This window comes from Neopelma chrysocephalum, unplaced genomic scaffold, assembly GCF_003984885.1.
Source record: "Neopelma chrysocephalum unplaced genomic scaffold, ASM398488v2 Primary Assembly neopelma1_24, whole genome shotgun sequence".
Lineage (NCBI taxonomy): Eukaryota > Metazoa > Chordata > Aves > Passeriformes > Pipridae > Neopelma > Neopelma chrysocephalum.
This window is the reverse complement of record NW_020897693.1, coordinates 45,316,599-45,343,700: the sequence shown is the minus strand read 5'-3', so window position 1 is coordinate 45,343,700 and position 27,102 is coordinate 45,316,599. Positions and strand designations below refer to the sequence as shown.

Sequence of the window (27,102 nt, the reverse complement as noted above, 5' to 3'; positions counted from 1 at the left end):
ATAATATGATACATCTGATAAATCAACAGGGCTTTTTTCCTTCCTTATTATGTTAAAATAAAGCTTTATTTTAGTTGTCCTTAGTTTTCTAGAACAAAAGTAACTGTTATATGTACTATTCAGCTTCATATTTTTATTGAGTTTTTTCTAAAGTTTTAACTGTCTAATGACAATGACAACTTCTGCTTTCACTTTTACCTACAATTTCACTTTCAAATCTTTTAGCAGGGATAATACATAAGTAGGAAAAAATTTAAGTGCTTTTCAAATTAAAGATAGACTTCCAAAACTGTAGTAACAAAACACCCTTTTATTTGTAATTTCACAAATTATAGTATAAGGCATAGGGACAGATGTGGCATTCTTCAACAGTTGTAGAGAGCTCCCTTTTATGATTAAATTAACATGACAGCATCATAGCTGGAACTTTGCACTGCTTTAATTACTAAAACCTTAATACTGCTTTGAAAGGGAAGACATATCTGAGGTAAGAAAACACATCCTTTTTTGTTCTTGTCTTCTTACAAAGAAGAACTGTAAAATAAACCTATTGGGTCAATAAAAACTAGAGCAGACTGATCAGCTTGTTAAAAATACGTCATCAGCAGCCTGTAAGTATCATGTTTAGATTTCCAATCATAGTTTCTAGGCATCCACAGAAGTGGGAAGGGGGAGGAAAACCCAAACAAAAAGCCCTAATATGTTATCACAATTGTTATCTGCTTAAAAATTTTAAAAGTTCCTACCTGCACTGAACATTGGTTCCTTGGGTTTGCTGCGAAAATAATGAAGAAATTACTATTTCAAAAGCATGCACATATATTCTGTACAGAAATGTATCAATATAAAAATAAAATAGAATATAAAATATATAAAATTTTTTGTGTGTGTACATATGAAAATGCTTTTTCAATTAAATTATGTACAAGGTAAATCACCAGGTGACACAGTTAAAACCAGTAAACATTGAGATGCCTTGACAGCAGTTGTAAAAACTTTTTTATACAATTCTCCTTACATTCTCAAAATTATAGATTTTCCTCCACTAACTACCAAATTCTCTTCTTCTGCAAATTTAGTACAGTTACAGGAGAACACAGCAACTGGTCATGAGCAGCTGCATCATTTTTGGTTTCCAGTCAGTCAGGAATATATTCTTAACTACAACATCTCTTTGCATGAGTGGAGCAAGGGTGGTGGGGGGGGACAACTACTGTATCACTGTATGTGTGGGTGTTCGCTTTCTTCATAACTTTGTTCTCCCTGGATTCAAGGAGCAAACCAAAGTTCGAATCCTGCTTTTCCAAAGAGTTCACATAAAACATGGAACTTCCAAATTGTTCTTTGGTGAATGACAGTACTCATTTAAACACAGAAAGCACATAACCGTGATTAAAATGCCTTCTCTTTGTCACTGCACTGCTGCCTGGAAGACAACCAGGAATTGGTTTGTCTTTTTGTCTTGAGAAAAAATTTAGGAAAACTTGAGGGGAAAATACATAAAGTGTGTTGAGAATGAAGAGGCAGAAAAACTGAGAAGCTCTCTGGATAGTACTACCCTGGTCAAAAGGAAGGAATTTTAGTCAACGAAAGCCAGTCACTTGCTTTCTTTGCCCTCTGCCCCTGTAAATCAAGCTTGAGGGTGTTGTTTCTGAAGAAGCATGAAAGGGACAAAAAGCCATGTTAAGCAGTTATTTTTTCCCCCCGAGTTCCTCTTTTTTTACTCCAATAAAACTTGTGAAATATCAGATTACTGCTGTATATTTTTTAAGGTGATTCCCAAAGCACTGAAAGCCCTATGACTGTGATGGAGAAATGCTGAAGCATGAAGCATTCCTAGAGCTTGATGCCATCTCCACATCTGCTCCTAGACTGCAGTGGGCAGATAAGGAGAAACCAAAAAAAAAGAAACACAACTGTGTTGGATTTTTGCACACAGTTTTTTTTCTAAGCATAAAAGATTCTCTCTCACTACAATAGAAGTTGTAGCAAATAACTCTACAGTATTTTTCCTTTTGCCTTGATTTGACAGTTATATTGAGAATAATACATTTACCAAATGATAAAACCAAACCAAATTAATTCTGATTCTACTCCTGATTTAGCAACTTTCCATATCAGCCATCATCTTAATCATGCATCAAAATTCATGCTACAAGCCGGCACACACAGCCAATGTCATCTATATAAATAGAATGATGTGTTGTCATTGTTAATACCAAGATGAACATTTTCTCTTGCAAATGAAGATATTTTTAGGAAACAAAAAACTTCATGGGATGGAGCACTAGTCAGAAATGCTGCCATATTAGAGACAAAAGAGTCCCTAGCTCTGAACAGACCATGCTGACTTATTCAAGCTAATCAAGCTAATGTGAAAGGCTGATTCATGAAGTAATAAAGCAAATCATGTACTTTCTAATTATACAAACTCTAACCACACACACAGTTCAGAGCTCTGGCTACCCTTTTTCATGAACTTGATTCACATCCTACTTATCTAACCCTCAGGAAGGCTTACCCCTGGCTCATAACCACAGGGAGCTGGGACACTTCATAGCAACATGGGAGATTATGCTCATCTCCTTACTCCTTATGCTTAAAGCCTCTTAAAAGAGCTTTCTATAGCATTCTGGTTTTGCATAACAGCCTATAACTCCATATACTTTGAAAAACATCGGTTTCATTATTGTCTTTTTAGATTCCTGCCGTGCATTCTGCTTTAAGCTTCATCTAAGAACCATCTTAATTCTAAGAATCATAGAATAGAATCATAGAACACAATCTTAGAATGTCTCGACCTGGAAGGGATGCAAAGGGATCATGGATACAAATTAAAAGACTGTGAGTAGATGGGTAGGTTAACACTCTCTTCCTCGCTCTTTCACACATACAGTTATTAGCTTTCAGAGGACAGCTTTAGCCCCCAGCAAACAGAATCCTCATCATTTGCCATCTAGTCCCATGACTCTTGCTTCATATTTTGCATGGTGACCCAGCTTCAAGAGGAAGTACCAGGCAAGTCTTTAGCCAGCCTCTTCCACAGGATAGGGGCACTCTTCAAAGAGATGAAAGCTAGGGTGGTGAACAGCCTCAGGCTGCATGGGATAGAAATAAGGGAAAACTCTCTACACATCAATGATTGTTTTCACAGCAGTACCAACATCACTAGCTCAAGTTAAGGCATTCTAACACACACTCTCGATTAGTTCCTCCTTGGGATACTTGTACTTTACTTAAGCACTGCATCACTTGTGTGCTGGATGTCCTCCCCAAGTCCCAAGTCAGTGATTTCTGATCAGTGCTGTTGATCAATCCTTTGGGCTTAACAACAGCAGAATGGCACAACCAATGAGTTTCTGCTAAAATAGTATGAAAAAAAATGCATCTGAAGTATTGCGGTCAACCTTAGAGCAGAAACAAAACAATTTCGCAGATTTTATTGTAATGTTTTATTTCTCAGTTATTGTGAAATCAATTTTCAAGTGTACAGTACATCCTGTCCCTAGTATAAGTCATAGCTTTTCTTAATTTAAGTGAACAACCTAATCTTCTCACCTTATCTCTTTAGTAGCTCTAACATATAACTAATTTCAGACAATTGTCACCTTAAGCAGGTAGCAGGATCAGGGATATATCCATAAAACAGTCTTTGCAAGTGTATTTAGATTTTGATGGTAGATCTTCCATTGCATAACACAGACTGAATTTACCTTTTGGGTACTTGATCTAATGAAATTTTTCATATGAGATAAAATACACAGAGCAAGGGCACTGAAGGATCACATGTTTGTTAACACTTTTTCAAAAAACTACAGTAAATTACTATGGTAAATTGGAAAAGCAATGAGATTTGCCACTGGTAGGTGAAATATGCTTGTTCATATTCCAGAAACAAGTCTACTCATCTAATTATAGAAATTTGTTTTGTTTGTAGAAGATAGGTTTTTTTAAATCAATGAGGCCACAGCATAAGGGCTGTTGCTATAATTTGATATGTGTGATAGAGTAGGAAGTTATACATAGATGCAAAATAAAAAGTAAAGCCTTAGAAAAAATCCAACCACTTCAAGAGATCAACACAGAAAACAGCAGTTCCATGTTAATGACTTCACTGAGGCAAAGCAGCTGCATGAAGTTACGCACTATTGCAACACTTCACAGAATCTGCAGCTTAAATTAGGAGCAAGCTGTTTTCTTAGCAGTCCCTTCACCGGCCATTAATTTTTTTGCTTAGTTTAGCCTTTTAAAACTTTCAGGGTCACTTGTCCTCAAGAGCGTTGATTTTTGGTTTGCTGATTCAGATGTATCAGCTATACACGCTCTGTGCTATGAGGGACTGAGACATTTAGAAAAAACTTTGTCCAAGTCTGCACACGCAGAAAGAGACATGGCTGCTAAATAATCTAATAAAAGATTGATTTTCCTCTCTAAAGTAGTATTTTTTTATGGATATTATGTATTGCTACAGTTGTTTTTCAGTTATATTTTAGTGTTTTAGAAATTTTGAAGTACACAAGTCTTAGAAACAAAACCTAACCCACATATATTTATTATGTGTTCTTTATAATAATGTTACATAAAAAATTAGGGGAAAAAAATTTCAGATGCTGAAATAAAGTAGAATTTCCATACGTACCAGAAGGCCCAGTCCCGTGGAATTCTGTCAGCATCTCAAAACTTCATTCACATGCATAGATGCACAATGCCAAGAAGATGTTTAGACTGGCTAAATTTTCAGTTTGTGTAATTATTACCTCTTCCTTGGTAAGAATTTTAAAACCTTTTTTCTGGTAGTATTCAAAACTTTTTCATTATTTCCATAATTTGCTAAGCCTTTCAGAGAGTTACAGAACATGTAAGGTTGAAAGGGACCATGCTTTCCAGGAACCTCTTGGACTGTTTGTGATTTGCTGTGTTGCTTCTCCAGCAGATGTCAGGGTAGTTAAAATCCCTCACCAGAACCAGTGCCTGTGACTTTGAGGCTGCTTCAAAGCTGCCTGTAAAAGGCCCCATACACTTCCTCCTGCTCAGGCAGCCTGTAGCAAACAGCCACAAAGTGTCATCCTTACTAGTCTGCCCTTTTATCCTAACCCATAAGTTAGAATTACTTTCATTAAGTTTGCACACTTGCTGTCTTGCTTCATTACTGAAAACATAAGCCAGAAAACAAGCTATTAATAATGTAATCCCCTATATTTGGGCTGCCAATTAGGTCAAAACCAGCTCAGTCACTCCTTACATCAGCAAAGATGATGAAGGGATGTAAAGGGAGGAATGTTTTGTGCCACACCATTGGCTCATGAGCAGCCCCTCCTATAATGGCATTGATGCCAAGACAGAGCAAATAAATTGGGTTATTACGTGATCTTCGTTAACAACATGTTTTTATGGTCACATCATCTGTGAGATGCGTACTGTATGGTACTGTAACAGTACCATAAACATGACTTCTTGCATAGGAAACTGCAACAGAACAGGTCAAGTGAGATAGCCAAGAGTAAAATATGTCTAGGAAATACAGGAAAGAACCATTTGACCTACACTGACAACACTGACAAACCTCAATAGAACAGCTATTTGTTCAAGGCCTTCATAAGGCTGAAACCCTTGCACAAGAGATTCTCTTTTTTTTTGCACTGCCAGCAGCACAAAGAAGCAAAGAGATATATAGAGAAAGGTATCACTTTATTTTGCTTCTTTGGATAGCACTTACATGCAAGCCCCTCTCTTGATTTACCTTTAATCTCGTCCTCAGATGAAGCAATCATGGCTCAGAGACTGGCTGGGCATCAGGCTACATGCAGGATGTGGTGAGTGATTGCTTTCCAGCAACTGTTTTGTGTTTTCTTCCTCTTTCCTTCACTTTTCAAACTACCTTTATCTCAACTTACAAGTTTTCTCACTTTCGCTCTTCCTATTCTCCTTCCTCATCCCACTGGAGGAGAAGGAGTGAGTGGCTGTGTGGTACTTAGATGCCAGGTGGGGTCAATGTACCACAACAAGGAACTTGAAGAAGTACATATGAGGAACATGAAGAGCAAGGGAAACCACTAAGATACTGGAAAAGGCATATTTAATATTCACTAACTTTCCTGTGAAACTCTAGGTTCACACACTGTTTATGGTTTAGAAATAACACAAAAAATTTAATCTAAATATGAAAACCTGTTTTACTTGAAATGTTTTAAAATATATTTTTGTCCAACTGTTGGAGCTTTGTAAAAAAAAAAGAAAGCTCCCAACGTTTGCTAAACAGGAGAAACTAAGTTCACTAAAGAAACTAATTTCATTATAGAGCAGTAGGCAGAGAAAGGAGATAGGATTTAGGTAACATTACCTTTCACTGTTCTTTTTACCACTAGATGAACTGCTGGTGGAACCAGTGCGGTTGCGACTCCCTTTAGAATCTCCATAGCTTTCCCTCCGACCTCCTGGGGACACACGCTCAGCTGAACTGGTTCTCTTAATGGTGCTAATAAAAGAAGGAGCAAGTTTTACAGTGGCACTTTTAAAAGTATGTATGTCTATGATAAATATTTTTGAGAAAGGTATCAAGTAGATTGTTGACTCTAAAAAATAACTACAACTTTGTTTTTAAGTATAACTTGATTTGTTAAAGAGCCTACATAAGAGTTTTGCTGACTACCTGGTGCAACAGAAACAAACACTGCTCTATCCTTAATCATAAAATAGAAGATGGGCTAAACCAATTTCATAAAATAAGCTGCAATATCTATTTTTCCAGGTCCCATTTCAAATCTCTGACTACCACTTCACACTTCAGAACTTTTGGATTCTCTTAATAAGAAGTGAAAAATTTAAAGAGAAAGTATATTACCTGACACCTCCAGCCAGACTACAGAGAATGCCAGAAGTAGGTCAAAATTTGAACACAAGCAAGCTAACTTTGGGTCTTCATTCAGTATCAATTATTCTGTAGCTCAAAGACAGTTTTAACATACTCCAAACTGCAATTAATGGTGAGTTAGCCTGCATTTTTTTGTTAGTTTGTCAAAAATGTATGCTTCCTACTTACATGTATGAATAGATTAGATTCCCCACATCTCCTGACAGGGGAATTTCTCAAAGGCTTAAAGCTTGCCTTACCCTCTCACTCTTCAACCATCCTTCCTGCCAAGACTGCTATCAGGGAGCTCTTGCGAGATTTTGCAGCACCCTTTAGACATCCACCTCTCTCTGATGGAAAAAAGTGGGCCAAAACACAAGCAGTGTTACTTGGTAAATTAAGAGATGCTCACTCAGAGCTTACACCTAATAAGAGACAAATTATTGTGGTTATTCCTTAGTCCAAAGCACTTCCCCCTAAAGCAGTGCTTCCTAGCAGGAGAGGGAGCAGTTGATGCCCCAGTGTGGGTGACTCTTTTCACTTTGCTGCACTCCTTTGGCAGCAGAGAGGCTCAGGCAGCGGTGCCCAGGCTGAGGCAGGAATCACCTGCAGCAGCTGAACCACAGGGCTCAGCGTCAGGGTCTCATTTCCCTTCACTCCAGTCCTGTGCTGTTTTCTCCCTTCAAAAAGCAGAATGAAAATGTCCCCTTTACCCATAACATCCCCATACTAAATAACCACCTTCAGCAGTTCTCTCACCTCACAAGCCATAGAGACCAATGATTGCTTTCAAGCTCACATCTCTCTACCCAAATCCCAAACACTGTGAAAACTTCAATTCTTTCTGTTCTTGCTCCTCCAAGGCCCAGTCTCATCCTGTCACACCTTTTATCATCCCCAGCCACCTCCCCCTTGACCTCTGTATACCCCCAGGGATGCTCTGCTTACCAGAATGCTCATCTCAAGCATCCTTGAGGACTACTCCAAACCTCTCCATCAGCCCCTAACAACTATCCCTATCCTGTTATCTCAGTCAGCTCCTCTGGTTCTGTCCCACTTTATGTGTGGTGTAAGTTGGCTCTTCATAACTACAGGAAACAAGACAGACTTTTCTGTCTGGTCAAAAAATGCTCAGCTTACCAACTGTACACTACCGTTGATACACTTCATTGTTTGGGTTTTTTTTAAAATATATTTATTCCTGCTCCCCCATGTATTTTTACCAGCAAGGAGGGGAATGTTTCAACTCCTTAGCTGAGGCTCAGCTACAGAAACAACAAGAACACCCAAACCAGAGTCTTTCTGCAAAGCAATCATCCTTCTGAAAAGAAAGTAGCCCCCATCCAGGGGCAGATCTGCAGAGCTGATGCATGTTAAGATGCATCTCAGGTAGCTTGACAAAAAAAGCCTTCTGGAACATGCGATGGTAGGACAGATGTTCAGTGCTGCATTCTTGTAATAAAAACAAGCTTCAAATGATTAAGCTGAAATTAAAAAAAACTGTTTCTGCGGAGAAAGCGATGTAAGAGAGCAAGCAGAATGCAAAATTACACACAGGCACAGACAAAACACATTTATAGGGCAAGGGAAAAGACAGCAACAAGAATGTAATTCTGTCTTCATTTCAGAAATGTGTCTCCTACACTAGCCTAACATTATCCAAGTCATCTCAATGCCAAATGCAAGACAAAACCTTCGCTAGTAAATTAAAGAATATAGTGTTAACATTTAACTGTTCTCCTTGCATCTCATAACATCATCCAATTTAATACTACTCCAGTTAAAAAAAAAATAAAGCCTTGGTACTGAAAATGTTTACTCCACATAAAATAGCTTTATTAGCATGAGTCCTTCCACTATTATATACAGTAATTTCAAAAACATCTTCTCTGTGTGATTTTGGAGGATCAAACCTTTATTTTGGCATCTTTTCCTGGTTAAGGAAATTTCAGTGTAGGCTGATGTTGATGCATATTTTTCCGGTTAAGCAAAAGAGGCGTCAACATCAGCCTACGCTGAAATTAAATTAAGGAAATTATCAAATTATACTAATCTTAGAAAAAATGTAAGTTACAGAAGCAATTTGAAAATAATTTTAATGTTGCCTGGGGTTTTATTTTTATAGCTATCAACATTCAAAAGATGAACTAGTGGATAAAAAAATGAAAGGCTGCGACTAAAATGTAAAACTGTAATTCTATCTTCTTTCTGAATAATGAAGTCTCATATCAGTATAAAAACTACTTTTGCACAAGGACAGAATTCTTTTAAACCCTTCTGGCTTATGTCCGTTACTGCTTAAACTGATTAGTAATGCTATCTTCTGACAAATTTTATTTTAAACTTTCAACAACAACAAAAGCCAAGTGAGAAGTATTAGCAGGTGGTTGGAAAAGAGGATTATAATTCCATTATTTTAACTCAATTTTGGCATATACACGTTTGGCAGCTATGGTGCTAAACACCAGTGATTATATCCATGGCTACAGTAGATACACTGTCACCTGAGGAGGAATTTATATATAAAGTATTCATTTAACTTACAGGTTTCTAAGAGTATAACTGGATTCCAGAATTTGAATTCCACATCAGTGATATGAAAGGAGAGCATTTTCAATTATTTAAAAAGATAACATTCAGTAACATGATTTTTAATTTGTTTAAGACAGCAATGTGGTCTAACACGCCTATAATAAAAATTATGTTAGTATGAGATAATGCAGATACTATCATTGAAATTATTACTACCTAAATTTTGCAATGCATTTATCAATGATGAGAAAGTTTTAAACATGTACTTGTGAAAATGTTAAAAATGGCAATAATAATTACAGTTCTACCATGTTAATGCTTGTACTAAAACAGCCACTTTCTATGTGTTGAAAAGAAATGGAAAGGAAAAACAACTGAATTTCAACACTACAAAGCTATTAAGGATCCCTCACCTTAGAGCAGGTTTTTTCAGTTTGCATGCATTGAGAAGATTCACAGACCTGCTTAATCCAGGTTGAGAGGTGCGTAAACAAAGCAGAATAAAAAGTGAATGCAACAATAAAATGTGGAAACAAGACATTTACAAGACTTACATTAAAAGACATAATTGCATGCTTTCAAGATATGAAGTCACGTGCAAGAGTAAACAACACAGTGCTTATTGACTCAGATGTTTGATCATTTCAAACCATACATTTCAGAACACCAATGTATCTTTGAATGACAAAATCCAGCAGTGCTCAATAGACTGACCATTTGTAAAGCGACTCAAAATCAAAATAAAATAAAAATCAAAGAGGCTATCAGAAGAAGCAAGACAGATGATCCAGCTAGAAGACAAAGACCATTAAAAAAGCAACAATAAAGACAAGAAAATAAATCCTCATATATGTGTGTATATACACTGCATAGCACGAGTGTTTCAGGTGGTTGCATTACTGAATTGTGATGAACAAATCTGCTCAAAATTAAAAAGTATATACTTAATTACCAAAATTATTTGGGAAAATATAAAAGTTTTTTAATAAAAGAAATTAAAAAACAACACACAATGCTCTTAAGACAGTAAATGATGATATTAATATTTTGAAACTTGTCTAGCACTCATTCTGACCCTCATTTAAATCAATTAGAATAAATTCAGAAATTACATATGACTTTAATTTCATTATGCCTTTGAGCAAAATGCTCTAATAACTTTAACTGTTAGAGATACTGCGAAGTGGTATAATAGTTTTGCCACCCAAAGTTCAATGGAGAGGAATTTCTTTTTTAATTTATATTCTGATTATTTTTAAACATTTTCTTTGACAGTCAAGTGTTAAATAGAACACTTAATTGCAGGTTTGATAAAGAGTTTGTGTGTGTGCCAGTTACAAACCATCGCTGCCCCCAGAACAGAAAGCAAACATTAATTCCAGGCGACTGAACAATTTCCTAGGGGCCATGTGTTTAGAGTTTAGAAGAACAGGAATTTATCATATAAAAGTATTTTATTCTCCCTACAAACAAAGCTCTTTATGTTTTCTTTGTTCCTGCTTCTTCCTTTTGATCTCCATTGTCAGAGTTTTGCACCATTGTAATACTTTGCAATCTGCTGGGGGAGAAAGAATGACTGATTGTCTTCTTTTGAAAGGCAAAGTATGTGCTAGCCTGCAGCCTGCAGCAGCATCCCTACTGGGAAAGGTACTGTCTGCATTCTCCTCCCTTATTTTTTTTTTCCTTTTTCCCCCTCAACTCTTGGAAACAAAGCTATCCTAGACGAGTCACAAAAACCTAGATTTTAATAGGGAACACAAAACATTACTACTACGCGCTGGCCAAATTCCAAAGACAACTTTAGTCTTAAGCAGCAAACTTCAAACCACATTGCATGCAAAAGGAAGAGTGCAGAGGGAAGGGAAAGTTCTGCTCATGACATTCTAAACTTATCTTATTCAGAATGAAAATTTCAAATAATTTTTCTAAGCTCAAAGTTCAGAATAAAACTATGGCAGCATTCAGAAAGCTGGTACTCAAAACAGTCTATACACTTCTACATCATAAAATTACTAAATATATTAAAATTAAAATTAAATCCTCTGATCAAAGTTTTTGTGAAGATAATGTGGAAACACCTTACAAAGGCCAAACAATTCTTGATTGTGTATCTGTGTCAGGTGATTGTTCAGCCCATCTTAAAATCACTTCAGCTCTTTGTTAGCTGGCTTGCACCCGCAGCTGTCCAGCTGTGTTCACATGGCCCCTGAGTGCAGCAGTGCCTTTGGTGCTCAACCAGAATTTTTGGTCCCAGGACCACCAGGCTTTCTATCTTGCACTGTATTACCACCACATATTTTTATAATCCAATTGATCTATGATCTGGATTTGTGCTTTTGCTCTATTCAGGTTATTTCATTCCTTCCTTAACTTGGATAATTGGGTATTGACTATATGAGATCTGCATGCTGAAGGGGGTTTGGTGCCCTCAATTCTAATTGAAGTCAGAGTCAGTTGAGGTTACTCAACACTTTGCAAGATCTGGATCTAATTATCATATTAGACCCTATAACAACCTACTGATATCCAGAGATACACGTTTTACATATGGAAAAGCAATATGCATAAAGGTTAAATGATTTGCATAAGGTCATTGAGAGAATACGTGGCTGAACTCAAATAAAAGCCTGCTAGTTCCACCCTTTCAGCCTAGAGCCTTTTTTATTACCTCCAGTTTTACATTCCTGCCAGAAGAAGTCATTTCCATTTCAAATATTAATGGGAAATCAGAAAATGTAGTGAACTCTGAACCACATCTCCTTGGTAATCCAGCAAGGCAGATAAGCCATATACCAACCGGTGGGTTCAAATGAGTTAACCAACACATTTAATACAGCTATTGTATGAAATGAGATTGTGTCTGCAGACATACCAGTAAATACATCCATTTCTAAGCAGTGGAATGTATGGATGCACACTTAGTACCCATGCAGACTATTTGCATTTATTTACATATACAATGCACAACATACTGTTTGAAGACACAGACTGATGTCATTTCAATTGGACACCATACACTCAACCCAAATTGTGAAAGTATCAGAGAACAGAGGAATCAGAAATTATTTGATTGTAAGCCCACTTTTCATATGGCAGTTCAGTAAAACGTGTGAAGGATCCCATTCACCTGGATTTTCTTTTGAAAATAAGGTCACAGGAAAGAAAAAAATGGAAAATTATATTTTCTACTACAGTAATCCAAGCAGATATTTGTCAATCCCAGCAGCAGACCAAAAGTTTAGAAGATGTCTCAGCAAAAAAAAATTTTCCTTTTCTTTTACTTTTCAAATTTTATCTTTTTTCATATTTTGAAAAATTTCAAAATTTTCAATTCAGCACCTACGTAGTATAGGAAAACTACTAAAAGCATCCAAGCAGAAATTAGGTTTTAAAACATCTATAAACACTTAATACTATTTAGAGCTGCTGTGCCACATGACCATATTCTGGACTAAAGAATACCTACACTGCAAATTAGCTGTAGTTCTGAGATCAGTTTATAAGAAGAGAGCACTGCTTAGCAGACTTCAGAACTGAAAAAAATCATTCAAAGTTTCACACCATCTATAAACTGTGCAACACTGAAAGAAGCTTCTAACACAAATAAACAAGTCCTACTCCTTGAAAAAGGACACTATTTGATATTGCTGATGTATTTCCATTACTGTTTTATGCATAAACAGATACAGTTCCTGACAGAAGAAGGGTCCAGTATAAATATGCATTTAATTCATACTAATGGATGCATAATGAATTAGTCTACTTGACTGTTTACAAGAAAGCTATTTGGAACACTTACTGTATCATGTTTGAATACTGAATATGTTGAACATCATATACTGTAAAACCATGATATCCCATCAGTTACTTTAAGGTTCATTATCAAATGATTAGAGAATAATTTATCAAAATGAAGTTTTGTACAGTAGGTCCTTACCATTCCACTCTCTTCCTCTTGAAACATATTTATAGGCAAGGCCCAGAAATATGCTTTAATATAATTTAATAAAAGTAACATTAAAGAACAACATTTGCATATTAAAGACAATCAACACAGAACTTTAGAGCATTTGAAGGGAACAGTAATTCCACAACACCTGAATTTACGACATTTTTTTTCAGGATGTGAAGTAACCGTGCTCTCCTAAATACTCTTAATAAGTGTCCACCCAGTTCAGCAAAACTGCTTAAGTGTATTTTTACTTTTCCAAAACTGAATATGTATTTTCATGCTGCATATTTAAAGCAACTTCAGCCTACCTTCTTCATCAAAGAGAAGGGACAAAGCATAATAAACGGACATCAAATATTTACCCTGTGGAAGAATTTCTCATACAGGAACCAAGACAGTCTAAAAATATTCCCTAATGATGCCCTATAAGGACTTTCCTACTCACACTCTGGTATCCAGACTGCACATGGGTTAGGTGGAAAGGTTGCATGGTGTCACTTATCTACAGGGATCCTAAGCTAGGATAATGCCTACAGGCTGCAGGCAATACTAGATGGACGACTTGAATTACGTAAAGGATTTCTCTATTCCCAGAATAGAGAAAGCACAAGTATGATCCTGATCTGCACTTCATCCACCTTACTCTGGGACAGAAAGTCCTATGCTGAACCTTAGAGACAGAGCATAGAGACTCAGGAATCACATCCTCTGTACGCAGGTGAAGTCTACCAATGCTTGTGCTCCCATAGGTTTTAGAATTACTCTTGAAACTTAATTAGGGAGAATGAAATTACAAGAATTATTAAGAAAAAACACTTTGTATAGAAAAAAATGTGTTTTAAAATTCAGTATATACAAAATAGTACTCCTTTTTAAACACAAATAAATTTTCTTTTCTAAAAGGCAAGTTCTTTCACCCATTTTCAAATTTTTGATAATATAATTCTGATAATGGAACAGTTTAGACAGTATTTGCTTTCCCGCTCTTATCTTAAGGGCCTGTTCAGGCCAGCCTGCCAAAACCTACAGCTGCAGTGAGCTCCAGCTCGTAAGAGCTCACAGGAGTTCGTTTCTGTGGCACAAACAAATATGGTATTTTCCAATTTTAATTGTGCACAGGATAGCTTCTCTCTCCTTTACAATAACAAAACCTGGAGTTTCCTGAAAATCAAACCCCTTCAACATAGTAATTAAGAGTCACATATCCTTAGTCACCATCTCCCCTTTAAGGAAAAATTCTCTTTACAAGTTAGACCTCAGATCTTAGGAGGTTAATGCTCTCATCTCTACAACCTGCCCTCCTCAGAGCTGACAGCATCATCACTACAAAAAGATGAGGATGACACACAAAAGAAATGTACCAAAAAAACCCCGAAACCCCACACTATTATCCTTTACAGACAGACCCTGCAGCAGATTAGCACCACAATAACTGCCACATATAACTTGAACTTGCTTCACCCAGTTCATTCCTTTCCTTATAACCTAGATGTATAAAACATTTAGCCTACGTAAAAACAACTACACACAAAGCAAATTGAGACAGGGTAGTAATTTTTAAAAGGCCTTAAATACATGCTAATGGCAAGATATCTAAAGATGGATGTTTACATTTGCATAAATATGTGCTAGGCATAGAATTTTCCTCCTCCCCAAGATGTCTCTAACACTGCACATGCAGTTTCTATGATAATTTTCTTAGTGAGAGAAAACCACCAAAGGTAACACACTGATTTGTAATGATAGCCCAGTTTCTCTGCAGACTATGTATTTTCTACTAGCTACTAAAAGAATTCTTGCACTACTTTTCACATCATGTTGGGCAACAGCACAGTAGAAATACTTTATTCTCTTTATGTTAGACTCTACTAGCAAGAAAACAACACAAACTAGTGAGACCAAGCTTTGCGCATTCTTTCAATACTCATGGTAAAAACCTTAACTGTAATTAGAATGAATAAATGTAAACCCTCTTAGAATGAAATCCATCTCCTTTTCTTTCTAAACCAAATATTTAGACTGCTGCTTTGCAAGTAAGAAAAACTACATATCTAGAAGGTTAAAAGAGGAGCTATACCATGTTTTCAATTCTGTGGTTATAAGGTTTCTCATAGATGCCTACCTTTTTGCTGCTGGTGGTACAGTCTCCTTTCTGGTTCCTGATGGAGAAGGTAAAGAGCCACTTGGTTTCTTTGGTAACACAGTTCCATTATTAACTGTAGTCCTTAAAGGCAGGGTTTGTACCAGTGGTCTTGCTGTAAAACAAGCATAAGACAAAAATCATTGTTTTCATTTGCTTCTCTGTTTTTTTTTCCCTCAGCAAACTATTGTATTTTAAATTATCTATGTAATGTGCCATTTTTGTTTCACTATTGCCAAATTCAGCACAGATGAGGGTTTTAACAATTAGGAATTTTTTATTATTAAATATTTAATCATCATCATCATCATCACAATCTTATCAAGTTAATCATAGCATATGGCTTAAGCACACAATTCTATAACCTCTCTCATCTGTAAAATTCTGTCCTAGATCAAGGAGCTTACTGGTAAGCACAAAAGCAGTTGTTGCCACCAAAAACAATCCTGCTCTCTCCAAACAGCATAAGTCTGGATAGTGTCCAGATAAGTGCTAGAAATGAAGGCAAGTTGTCATCCCAGTAACTCCTGCTCCTCACTCCTCAGTACTCCTGAAGGTTTTCGACAAGCAAATTATCTATTAAGAAATCCCTATTCCCCAAAAAAGGTGTTCTTTCAAAGAATGTGGGCTTATGTTTGACAGAAAGGAATTGTACCCTTTATTCCGAAAAAGCAATTGAAATCAGCAGAACAGTGGAGTTAATAAGCCAGCATTATCTACCTACATTCTTCTGATCAAATGTTGGCTCAAAAAGGATATACATGTCATAGCTGTAATTAATATTAGAATAACAGAAAAGTCCCATTCAAGTAAAAGTTAGTTACAAAACAGTGTTTAAAACTGCAAGCAGTGAGTACAAACATGAAAATTACTGTGGATCATAGCCTCGAAACACAGACACAAACATGACTAATGCTCTCTCTACAACAGGGGAAAAAAGCTTGAATCACTTGAAATTTGACAGGACTTTGTATTATAAGCCTGCTTTGTAAAGATGCCAGAAGCCTCTGGGTTCAAACACCACCTGAGAGAAGGCAGCAGTCACAAGTCACTTTAGGAACATAAGATAAAATTACACTGAACCTGGAGAGGATGGCACAGAGAATACCTATAAAATGTTCTTTGAAAAAAGAGTGCCAAGGATAAGAGATCTAAAAAGCTAAACTGAAACAGTACCAACTGTATACAGTCCTAGGTTATATTGTAACATCTTATTGTAGCACTGACAGCAAATATTTATTGACTTGTTCACCTGAAGTTTTCATACATTGAACAAAAGAAGATAGATCTGAAAGCCTGTGCCTTGAGAAGATTAGGTCAGTAAATATGATCTACTAGGGAATGCAACTTTCAAGACAAACTGTCTCTTAAAACTTTGTTAGAATACACACTTACTTGTTATGTATTCATTATTTATTTGTTCATAGGAGAGAAATTCAGAAAACCACCTATGTGGAAATACCAAAAGAATGAGGCTCATTTGGCTTAGAAGAGTGAAGGATGATAGGAAAACAGGTCAACAGACATAAAAAAATAATAAAATTTCCTCCATGCTCACTGAGGATGCCTTCCAGCCCTGGCTTTCATGATCTATTTTAACAGATTAATTCTGTCTAGAATTTACTTGGCTTCTCATGCCTTTATTTACTTTTATTATTAAAGGAATTCAGATATCATAATTCCATTTACTTCTACAGTATTCATTTATCCAAGTTAAACTCTTTTTACAGTTTTGTGCTTGAGGCTCTGCTGCTTGTCTCCTGACTAATTGCTGCACTGCCATAATTAATCTGTATGTATAAAACTGAATCTGCTGCATACTACAGAATCACAGGTAGCTACAGTTGAGCAGTTGTGGACTTGTTTCCTGGCAAACTTTCTGTAGCTCACAAAACTTTAATGAGGCTTTGAGATGACAAATTAGAACAGCAATTAAAGTTACATAAATAAATGATTAAAATATTTTCCTTCTTTATAGTTATATAAAAAAAAAAGTCTATTAAGAAGTAGCTGGAGTGAACCAGTTGGAGTCTGCTTACTCTCCCAACCTTATGAAATCGAAACTAGCAGCCGCCAGGAATAAACCCTGCAACCTTTAACAGAGTTTGCTTCAAATCCAGCACCAACCCACAATCCACACTCCTGGAACTAGAGGTCATCTAGTGAAGAAAACAACACCATGAAACTCTTACATAGCACACAGAAAAACTATGCATTATCCAATTAATCCTCTGTTTACTCTGGAACTATTTAGTTTTATTTACGACACCTAGTTCATACCAGCGGTAACTGGCATCAAAGTCACACAACCCCAAACATGCCATTGCTGTTAGAAGTCACTAACTCAAACACATTGTTATGATTGCTTTGTCAGTAGTGATTATTTTTAAGATCTGGTGCTTTAAGATCTTACCTGTGGTAGCAAGACTGACAAGTTTATCAGCCTCAGCAGCAGCTTTTTTAATCATACTCTGATCTACGGATTAATAGGGTTGTTAAGTTTACAAACAAACCAATAATTGCAAAAGGAAAGAACAACAAACACAGGTAAAACAAAGGCAGGAAGCCATACTGAACTCCACCAAGTACTTGAATTAAATAAGGAAGGGGGAAAAAATAATAAAAAAAAACTAAACAAAAACTCAAAACACATTAGTGAAGGAGCTCCACAAATGGACAAATAAGCCACTCCCTTTCCATGATGTACACTGCTTTTAAGCTGCTTAGCTCAAGTCTAGAACAAGAATACACACAAAGACTGGCAACAAGCTCAATATTTTTCCATTATAGATTTGAAAGTCTGAAAGTTGAAATCTTTAAATCAATTTAAATCTGAAGTACTAAGACACAAAGTAATTTGCCCCATGAAGCTTCTTGTTCCAGACTTTAAACAGTACTGGGAAACCTGTTTTTCCAAAGGCACGGAGGTCCCCCAACACACACACACTTTTAATCCTGATATACTTCATCTGTGGATCAAATGAAAACAGCAGCAGACAGTATGCTTCCAACCCCAGTTTGCATGGACAAGAATTCTGTGACATTCTGAGACCTTATTCCACTTTTTAAAATTCCAAATGTGGAATCAATCATTAAATGATAAAGGTAAAGTAAACAGATTCAGTCTATGCAGCCCAAGTGGTAAAGTATGAGAAGCCACCACTCCAGTTCCTCCCTTGTCTAAGCAAGCCCCTCTCCTTACAGTCTCCATCAGGAGTCTCTGTAATGCTATTCCTAACTAAAATACTTATGCTAAGTAATTGCATATAATTTGTTACATAGTAGTCGTGCCTACTATAGGAAAGAGAGGCCATCATGTAAAATGTATCATATTTGACAAAACAGCTGGAAGAAACAAGTGATCGGAATACTTCAGATTCTCTTTCATGTTTATAATTCATGTTTAATAAGGTTGACTACACTGACACAACTGATGCACAGAAAAATTAAAGTTCTATACATAAACTGTCACAATAGTAATTATTTCCAGAAATTAGGTGGGTTTAGTTGGCAAGTACCAGGACTCATTTTGGTAATTTGCAATGGAAGAGCAATTAACATTTGTAGTCCTCCATTTGCATCATTACAGCAAAACTTCTTACACTGTAATTACACACACATGGTAAGAAGCAGTCATGTCATATATACATTTAAAAAAAAAAATCCCACAAACAATCAAAAGACCCACAAAACCAGCCATAGAAGGCAGAGGGAAAGGCTTACAGCAGCTTTTCTTCAATGTACATTGAACTATGGCTCTAATGATCTGCCATGACCAAGAAAGCCTCTCCCGATTTAGAGTTTGTCTCTGCTCACAGAATCCATGAAAATCTGGTCTGTATTTTGCTAAGTAAAGCCAGCAGGCAAGAAGAGTAGATTTGGTTACAACTCGGTAATAATTACTAGACTTTATTTCCTCCACGCATTAGATAATATCTATTTTACAGGCAACACGAACCCTCTTAATCCCTTGTACAACCAGATTTGATGGAACATTTTATCACAGTGGAGGCTATCTTTAGCAACATTTAACTTATCTGATATTTAATTTTTTTCAATAAAAGACAAAATGAGGAGATGACAACAGAAAGGGAAGAGTACACAAGAACAAGATAACAGATATTTACTGCGTGTTCTGTCTGACAACTAGTATGATATACAACCAACTAATAATTTGGCTCTGTAATTATGTCCCTTTCACCTTTCCTCATCTCCTGATACAAAACTTTGTGACAAACATGACATCTCAGTTCAGCAAATTAATTAAGTGGTTCCCTACCTAGTCTGTTAAATCAATGCCAAAACTGAATTTGAAAATTGACTGTTGCAAAGTCACAAATACATAATTGAGATGAAAGGAAGTCCTAACTTCCAGTTGAGAAAAGTACTAATCCATAATTGCATAACGTACTTCTGATGCAAATTAAAGTTTTGTCTTATATTAATATATACCAGTACCCCAAAAGAAACAATTTCTTGACTTAGACAACAGAGAGCCTGTGAGGTCAGTCATACTTACTTTCTACTATTCTTACTCCTAAGACCTCTCAAAAATACCTTGTGCATTTCTACTAAGTTGAACGTAGGCAGTCTCCCAGGCCTCTGTGGCCTCATAATGGCCAGTCTTCGTGAATGAAGATTTTGGGAAAGGTCTTTTACCTTTCCAGCCTGCGCAATGGATTTTTTAGGTGAGACACAGCATGCGCTGAACTGAGCCCACCCTTTAATCCTAAGGCTCATCTGCCAGAGCCAAGCCAGCTTGGACAATGGCAGTGAGGTCCTCAGGACGTAGGTTTGTTTAGAGTGACCTTCTCATAGATGGATGGCCTCACAGGGCTAACGAGCTCCATCTCCCCAGGGGACCGGGGAATCGAACCTGGGTCGCAGCGGTGAGAGTGCCGCATCCTAACCACTAGGACACCAGGGGTCTCATAGACTACAGTAAATCACACTGGTTGGGTTTTAGCCAACCTTTATAACTGCGAAGCGCTGGATGTTCAAGTCCACCTTTTCTGATCTGTGCACAGACAAACCTGTTCCTGCAGAGCAGGAACCATGAGAGAGCACACTGTGGCACATGTGACACAGCACAACATTCTGTCACACCTGGTACCCTGCTGGCTCTGGATCTGCTGCTCTGGAACGTGGTCAGGCAACAACCACAGCTCTACCTTTCCTCCATAGCTGAGCACTTGGTGTTGCACCATCTCCTCAGTCATGTCACCTCTGTGCTGCCTTAGACTTGTCTTACGTCTGCACCATCCAAAGACACTTAAGACACTTCCAATTTAATTTTAATACTATTTTACTTAAGTTTAATTCATTTTTCAGATTAAAAAACCCCCAATCTATTAGGAGTTTCATTCACAGAAAACAATGCACTCCCTAAAGAGTTTATAAACTGATCTTGATCAAAAGTAAAGAAGTGGCAGCAATGGTTAAATTTAGATTGTGGGTTAAGCACTAAGAACATGCAAATGCTTTGCTGGTTCATGTAAACTGTAGAAGACCACAGATTTAACCATTTGGATTTTTATGTGTTCTCTTTAACAGGTTAAAGTCCAAATGTATTTCATTTAGAGTTTGGTTTGTTGATTTTGAGTATTTCAAGATGTAAAGAACAACCTATTTTAATACACGCAAAACACTCATTGAATTGCACTACCTATTTTACATCTATTTGAAATGCAAACCTTTGGTAGGTCCTTTCTTGTTCTGCATGGCCTGCTGTTCCTCTGTAATATTCAAGCGTCGGACCACATCAGCAAGGGCAGATTTCAGCAGCTGGATGTCATCTTCCTGCATCTGGACACGCTGCTCCAGAGAGGCAATGCGATCTGTTACCTCCATACTGCTTGCAGCAGAGGCGCTGTCATCTGAGCAAAACAGGAGAAAAAAATGCATTGTCAGTAATGTACAGCCATCAAGGAATACCTGACATAACTGGCTGCAGGTAAAAGGAAGGCTTTTCTCAGACCTGATGACCTCTTGAGGAAGAAAGTTTTTAAGTGACCAAAAGGAAGAAATGGAAATAAAAATAAATAACCAAATAAAAAAGATGAGCACTTAAGAAAGATGTGATGATGAGGTTGGGCTCAGGGTCACTTGTTAATTGGGCCCCATTACCAATTATCTACATGTCTGAACTGCAGTGATCAATCATCGCCCTTCACTGTTCTGCTCAACACAACATTCTGACACTGTCAGGTAGAGAGTTACATTTTCTGATATGCTACATACCCTTCCAGAGTTTTCCTTCTCATATATGTGATAGAGATACATTATACATATGTAAGCAACAGACAGGCTTACACTTTTTCAAGTTATCATCCACAGACTGGAGAATAGATACTAACCCCATCTGCTGACTCCTAGTTTATACCACCAGCTTTGAGAACATTCCCTCTGACTGAAATAAAGACCTAAATAAATTCAGAATTACTCAGTAATTGTACTCTAAGCCTGCAAATTCTTAAAAGGGTAATTACTTTGCATACAATGAATGCACCCATTATTTGGAAATAACCCACAGAAGCTTTAAGCCTGCAACTCCCTGTTGAGGACTACATGTTCTTTCCACTCAAAACTAGTAATAAGAATATTTTTCCTAAATGAGCACTTTTGTTCCACTGCAGCTCCTATCGCATAGAAACACTGTAATTTCTTACAATATTAAGTTAGAAAAAAGAAGAAGAAAGGAAGACAAAAGGAACACCAAAGATGTCTAAGTCAGTACCAATTAGAGAAAAAAAGTGCAGTTTTTAAAGAGCACTGCAAAAATTTATTTAACTAGGTGCCTTTGAAACCTAAAAACAAATTGGGTACTAACTTCCTGGATCATCTTCAGTAATGTTTGTCATGGATTACAGCTTTCAATTGACAATTGTACTCTAGAAAAAATGGATATTTATGCTACTATCTGCAGTCATAATTGACCTCTCCCTCATTTCTAATGCAAGTATGCAGCATGGATTTCTTCTGTTAAAGCTGAGCTCTCTTTGTGAAGAAGCTGGTATTTGTTTTCAATTCTTGTGTCCTTATTTCTCCTCCATTGCAAACCAGAGTTTTCCACTTATTTTGTAAAAGGGCATAAAACAAAAGTTAAATGGTTTGTGCATAATAACTCCTGCTGAATTTTAAAACAAAGTAAGTGTTTCAAAAAGGAAAACAACAGTTTCTAAGTACACTTAAAAGCATATCCAAAAATGTTAATGCATAGATACTTTAAATCATAAGGCTCTAGGGAAAAATTGCATTAATTTTTTTTTTTAACAATCTACTCATCTCCACCCCCATACAGATTGTTTTTGACATCTGCTAATCAGCTGAGTTTTGGCTTCCTTACCCTTCACACCCCCAACAGCTATTTGTGGTTTCCAAAATCTGAATTAGAAACAACTCAAAACCAATATAATGATACTGATAGTCCATAAATAGCCACAGGCTAACATAGTTTAAATTTTGATTGTTAATTATATTATAGGATTTTCAGGACTTATTTAAAATGTCAACACTAGGATATTATTAGGCTGAACATAATGGCAAGGTAAGTATCCTGTTCTGAATGAACTAAATCAGAACTCAAGTTCCTGAAATATGTTGAAAAACTTTCTCCATGACAAAGCTTTCCAAACTTTGGCCTAATCAGACTTCTGCTCAGGACAGGACTCTGTCCTGCAGCTGTTACAGGTAATTAGTCCCCAAACTCAGATTAGCAGCAGTGCTGGCTGCAGTATGAGCTGCCTGCAGAACTTAACCTTTCCTCAAAAAAAAACAAAAGCCCCACGCTGCTCTAATGACTTTACACTTTAACTCAGCTGGAAATAACATGGATTAGCATACTGGACAATAGGCAACCAAATCAAAAGCTTGATTTAACCAATACAAGCCAAATTCAAACTTCAGCCATTCTGCCAAATTCAATACGATCAGGCATAGTTTTCCTCTGAATTCAGTCAACAAGAAAGAGCCAAATTGCAAAATCAGGGCAGAGAAGGAAATCCAGGGGAAAATCAGTTGATGTTAAAACGATTCTAGCCCTTGTTACAAAAGAAAACATCCTCACTAAAGTATCAATTTCAGTAATTTTTAAGTGTGTAGAAACAGTAATTTTGTCCAGACATAAATCTTCGAGTGTTAAATCAGTGGCACCGGTTTATTTACAGTCCTGTAAGAAATCACTCCCACTAACAACTGTTAAGATGTCCAGCTCTCTCCCTTCTTCCCCCTTCTCCCAGCTGCCACTGTGACTCTTCCTCTCACATCCTCACTGACCAACAGGGACCAGCAAACCCCTCCTCTAGTCACAGCATGTCTGAGCCTTCCACTGTCATCATTCTTCCAGGTTCTTTGTAACATAGCCCTCATCTTTTTCTGTAACCTACAGCTTGTTTGTTTTTTATGGTGGTTATCCCACTGGATGCAGTTCCCTTCCAAGGATGCAGAAAGAATAAAATTTGTAACAACTTTCAGGAAGATTGCATCTGAAGACAAGATTTCTTCCAGTCCAGTAATACTTCACTTTGCCTCCTCTTTGCATGCATATACAAGTAAGCTAGAAAAGAGACAGAGAATACAATAAAACTATGTTTTCTGAAGAATGCAAAGTTCAATTATAAAATAAGCATAACCTGTTTGTTATGCAAGTAGAGGATGGAATGTTCTTGCCATTGAGATCATTGTATCCCAGTATGTTGAGCAATAAAGTTGCAACTTCAACACAGCCAAATAAGCCAAGTGGTATGGTATCAGAAGAGGAAAAAAAACAATGAATGCAATAAATTAACAAAACAACAACAAGAATGTCACATCAGATGTCACCTATTCTGTCCACATGAGCAAGAACAGTATCGTTAGCCTAATTTGTGACCTGCTTCTGCAGTGTACCACTCATCCTCACAGCAAAGGACACTTGCAAGGAATATTTTAGCACACATTTGTAACGCAATTTGGAAAGGCATATGAAGGAGACTACAAATCCAAACAAATTGTCTTTAAGTGTCAGATCTACTTATCAGTCACTACAACCCCTTGCCCACGGACAGGCAGAAAAGACATTGTATCACCCACATGGGCAGCATCAACAGAATTAATCATTACCTCTTTTTATCAGTGGGAAGAGAAAGGACTTTACAGCAAAGTTTATGCAATATGTTTTTAGAAATCTGCAGTGAGTCACTTTCTACAAGCATTCATTTCTTTTCATGGATTTAAAGGCAAGTCTAAATCATAAGTATCAAACGTAAATTATAGAATGGTTTGGGTTGGAAGGGACCTTAGAGATCCCAGCCCCACTGCCGCAAGCAGGGAGTAAATCTACACCTTGTGAGATAAATGCCACCTACAACGTCCAAAATTAGATAAAACAAGGAGGTATCAATTCAGATGGTAATACATATTCGTGGTAAAACTTGGAAGGAAGAGTCATTTGTCAGTTTTGCTTTGCTGAGATTCTGCAGGCTTCAAAGGGAAGGCAGCAAAAAAAGGGGATGTACTATATGCCCCTCTTTAAATTTTCCAACCAGCTAATCCATGATCTCATAGATTGGAAAGATTTCTTGTGGCAAACTAAAAGACAATACTGAGTCAGATGATTAATCTGCTTCCAGAGTGTACTCCAGTTTTTCAGCAATTTATTACTTGAGCTTAGCCAAATGTGAAGAAACAGCTGAAGCAAAGCCAACAACAGGACATGTTTGCTGTTTACAAGAATGATTTCAATACTCTTTCACTGTATGTATGTTGAAGAAAAATTATGTACTTACACTATTAGTTAGAAGGAAGCCTATTAAAATGCATACTATTTTCTATAATTTTTACCTTCTGAAAAATGTAAATCTGGACTGTACCTTAATGGTGTAGGAAATTAAAATAGACTCGGCATTTCCCCTGGCTTCCCCCCCCGAAGAACTACTTCATTAAACATATTCCACCTTTGAATTATGCAGACATTAATTTTGAGGCTGTCTTGTCCAGCTCAGACCACGGCAGCTGACTATGCAGTGGAAACATTAGGTACCAATTCTCAAAAGACTGGCAAAAAAATCTGAGTTTATTCAATCTACATGGCCTCTTTGGAGCACCAATTAACAGGATAAAATTGTACATGAAGTCCTTCCAAACTTTTATAATACACTTTAAAAGCAGCATCTCAAAGTATTTGCAGAGTTGTCCCTGTATTTAGATACTCTGCAGGATATCAGGAAAGAAAATGTAAGCCTTCTGAGGATAGCAAATTCCAGCGGTGGTCTTTGGCAAAAACTAAAGATAACCCACATGATGGAAAACATGGCAAAGGATAGCAGTGAAAATGCAGCATCACCCACACACAGAGAAGCTCTTCTTCTAGCATAAAGATACAGATTGTGCCAGCAAGCCTGAATTGAGCTCAACTGGTAGGAATACTTTCACAGAGATATCAGTAAGTGTGTCACGTTCTGCACTTCTGAAATGAGGTGGTACAAGTATTTACATTCCTTGGAAATTGCTATGAAACTTCAAGGCCACTATTAGAGCCTTATGAAACATGCACATGGACAGAAGAGAATTCTCTCCCCCCAGCATGCAGCAAAACTCCATAATAGAACACAGTGGCTATTAAGAAAGCCATGCCACCAAAGGAGAGAAAGTTAAAAATAGTATTTAATAAAAAATAAGCAAAAAACCCCCTACAATCCTGCAGATGAATTCAGACAGGGAGATCTATACACTGAATTTGACCCACTATACTAGCAAGCAATTAAGAACACTAAAGATGCTATACTTCCAGAAACATTTTTCCACTGATAAAGGCCCATGGTTTTCCGACTCCACTAACTGCAAACCTGTCAGATGTGGCACATGTCATTCAGCACACATTTGGCAACTTCCTCTTCTTCTTCCCACATCACCCCTGAGATCTCATGCAAGTAATTGAGAAACTTGAACTATTTCCTTCAAGCTCTCCTGGAGTCACACTACCATCAACTTTCAAATGACCTCTCTGCTTCACCTCTCTTGAGTCTGTACGTTTAGCCTGAAACTCTAGGAGTGCAGAAAAACATCCCTCTGTGGCAGGCATCTCCGACGTCTTTAAAATCCTGCCCTCCCTTTTGAGTTCATTTCATGCATCTTTGAGTCTGGGGCACAGAAGTCAGACAGACAAGTAATTTGATAGATACAGTGTGTCTGAGTTGACAGCAACAGAGAGAAAAAGGAGAACGGGGAAGAGAGACAGCCATCCAACTTCTCGCAAAAGGAACACAAGCAGTTCACTGTGGCACAGAAACGGGGGAATGCAGCCTCAACATTGTTGCCAGGTTTCAGTGCAAGATCTGGAAAGTACCAAGTATTCTCCTTGTGGCAATTTCTGTGGCATGCTGTCAGTGGTCATTTGCAGACCAGAAGACTCTCTGTACAAGAGAACAATGGGAAAATAAAACAGCAGGTTTAGTTTCCTTTGACAACGCCACACCAAGCTCCTTTGTGTAAAAGATTAGTGTTGACAATATTTCACAGACTAAATATCTTTCCTCTGTTCACTTTTCTAATGCAAAACATTGTACCATACCTGAAACACAGCAGCAGCCCTCCAGGCTTGCCTCTTGGGGACAATGAAAACACATATGGGCAACAGCTTATCATAAAGTC

General features: G+C 37.2%; 1 protein-coding gene across 8 annotated transcripts in view; it reads right to left on the bottom strand.

The window, feature by feature from the left end:
• The window catches only part of EML1 (EMAP like 1), a 126,447-nt gene that overhangs the window by 34,352 nt on the left and 64,993 nt on the right, over positions 1-27,102 (bottom strand). For 3 of the 8 annotated variants that reach the window (XM_027673951.1, XM_027673949.1, XM_027673950.1), the window contains exons 2-6: positions 21,168-21,350; positions 15,457-15,589; positions 9,796-9,843; positions 6,341-6,475; positions 747-775 (exon numbers count right to left, since the gene is read on the bottom strand). In XM_027673951.1, coding sequence (XP_027529752.1) covers positions 747-775; positions 6,341-6,475; positions 9,796-9,843; positions 15,457-15,589; positions 21,168-21,350 — 528 coding nt within the window. Of the gene's footprint in view, positions 1-746; positions 776-6,340; positions 6,476-9,795; positions 9,844-15,456; positions 15,590-21,167; positions 21,351-27,102 lie in introns of those variants that run through there. The other 5 variants (XM_027673952.1, XM_027673953.1, XM_027673954.1 and 2 more) reach the window with 3 other exon arrangements.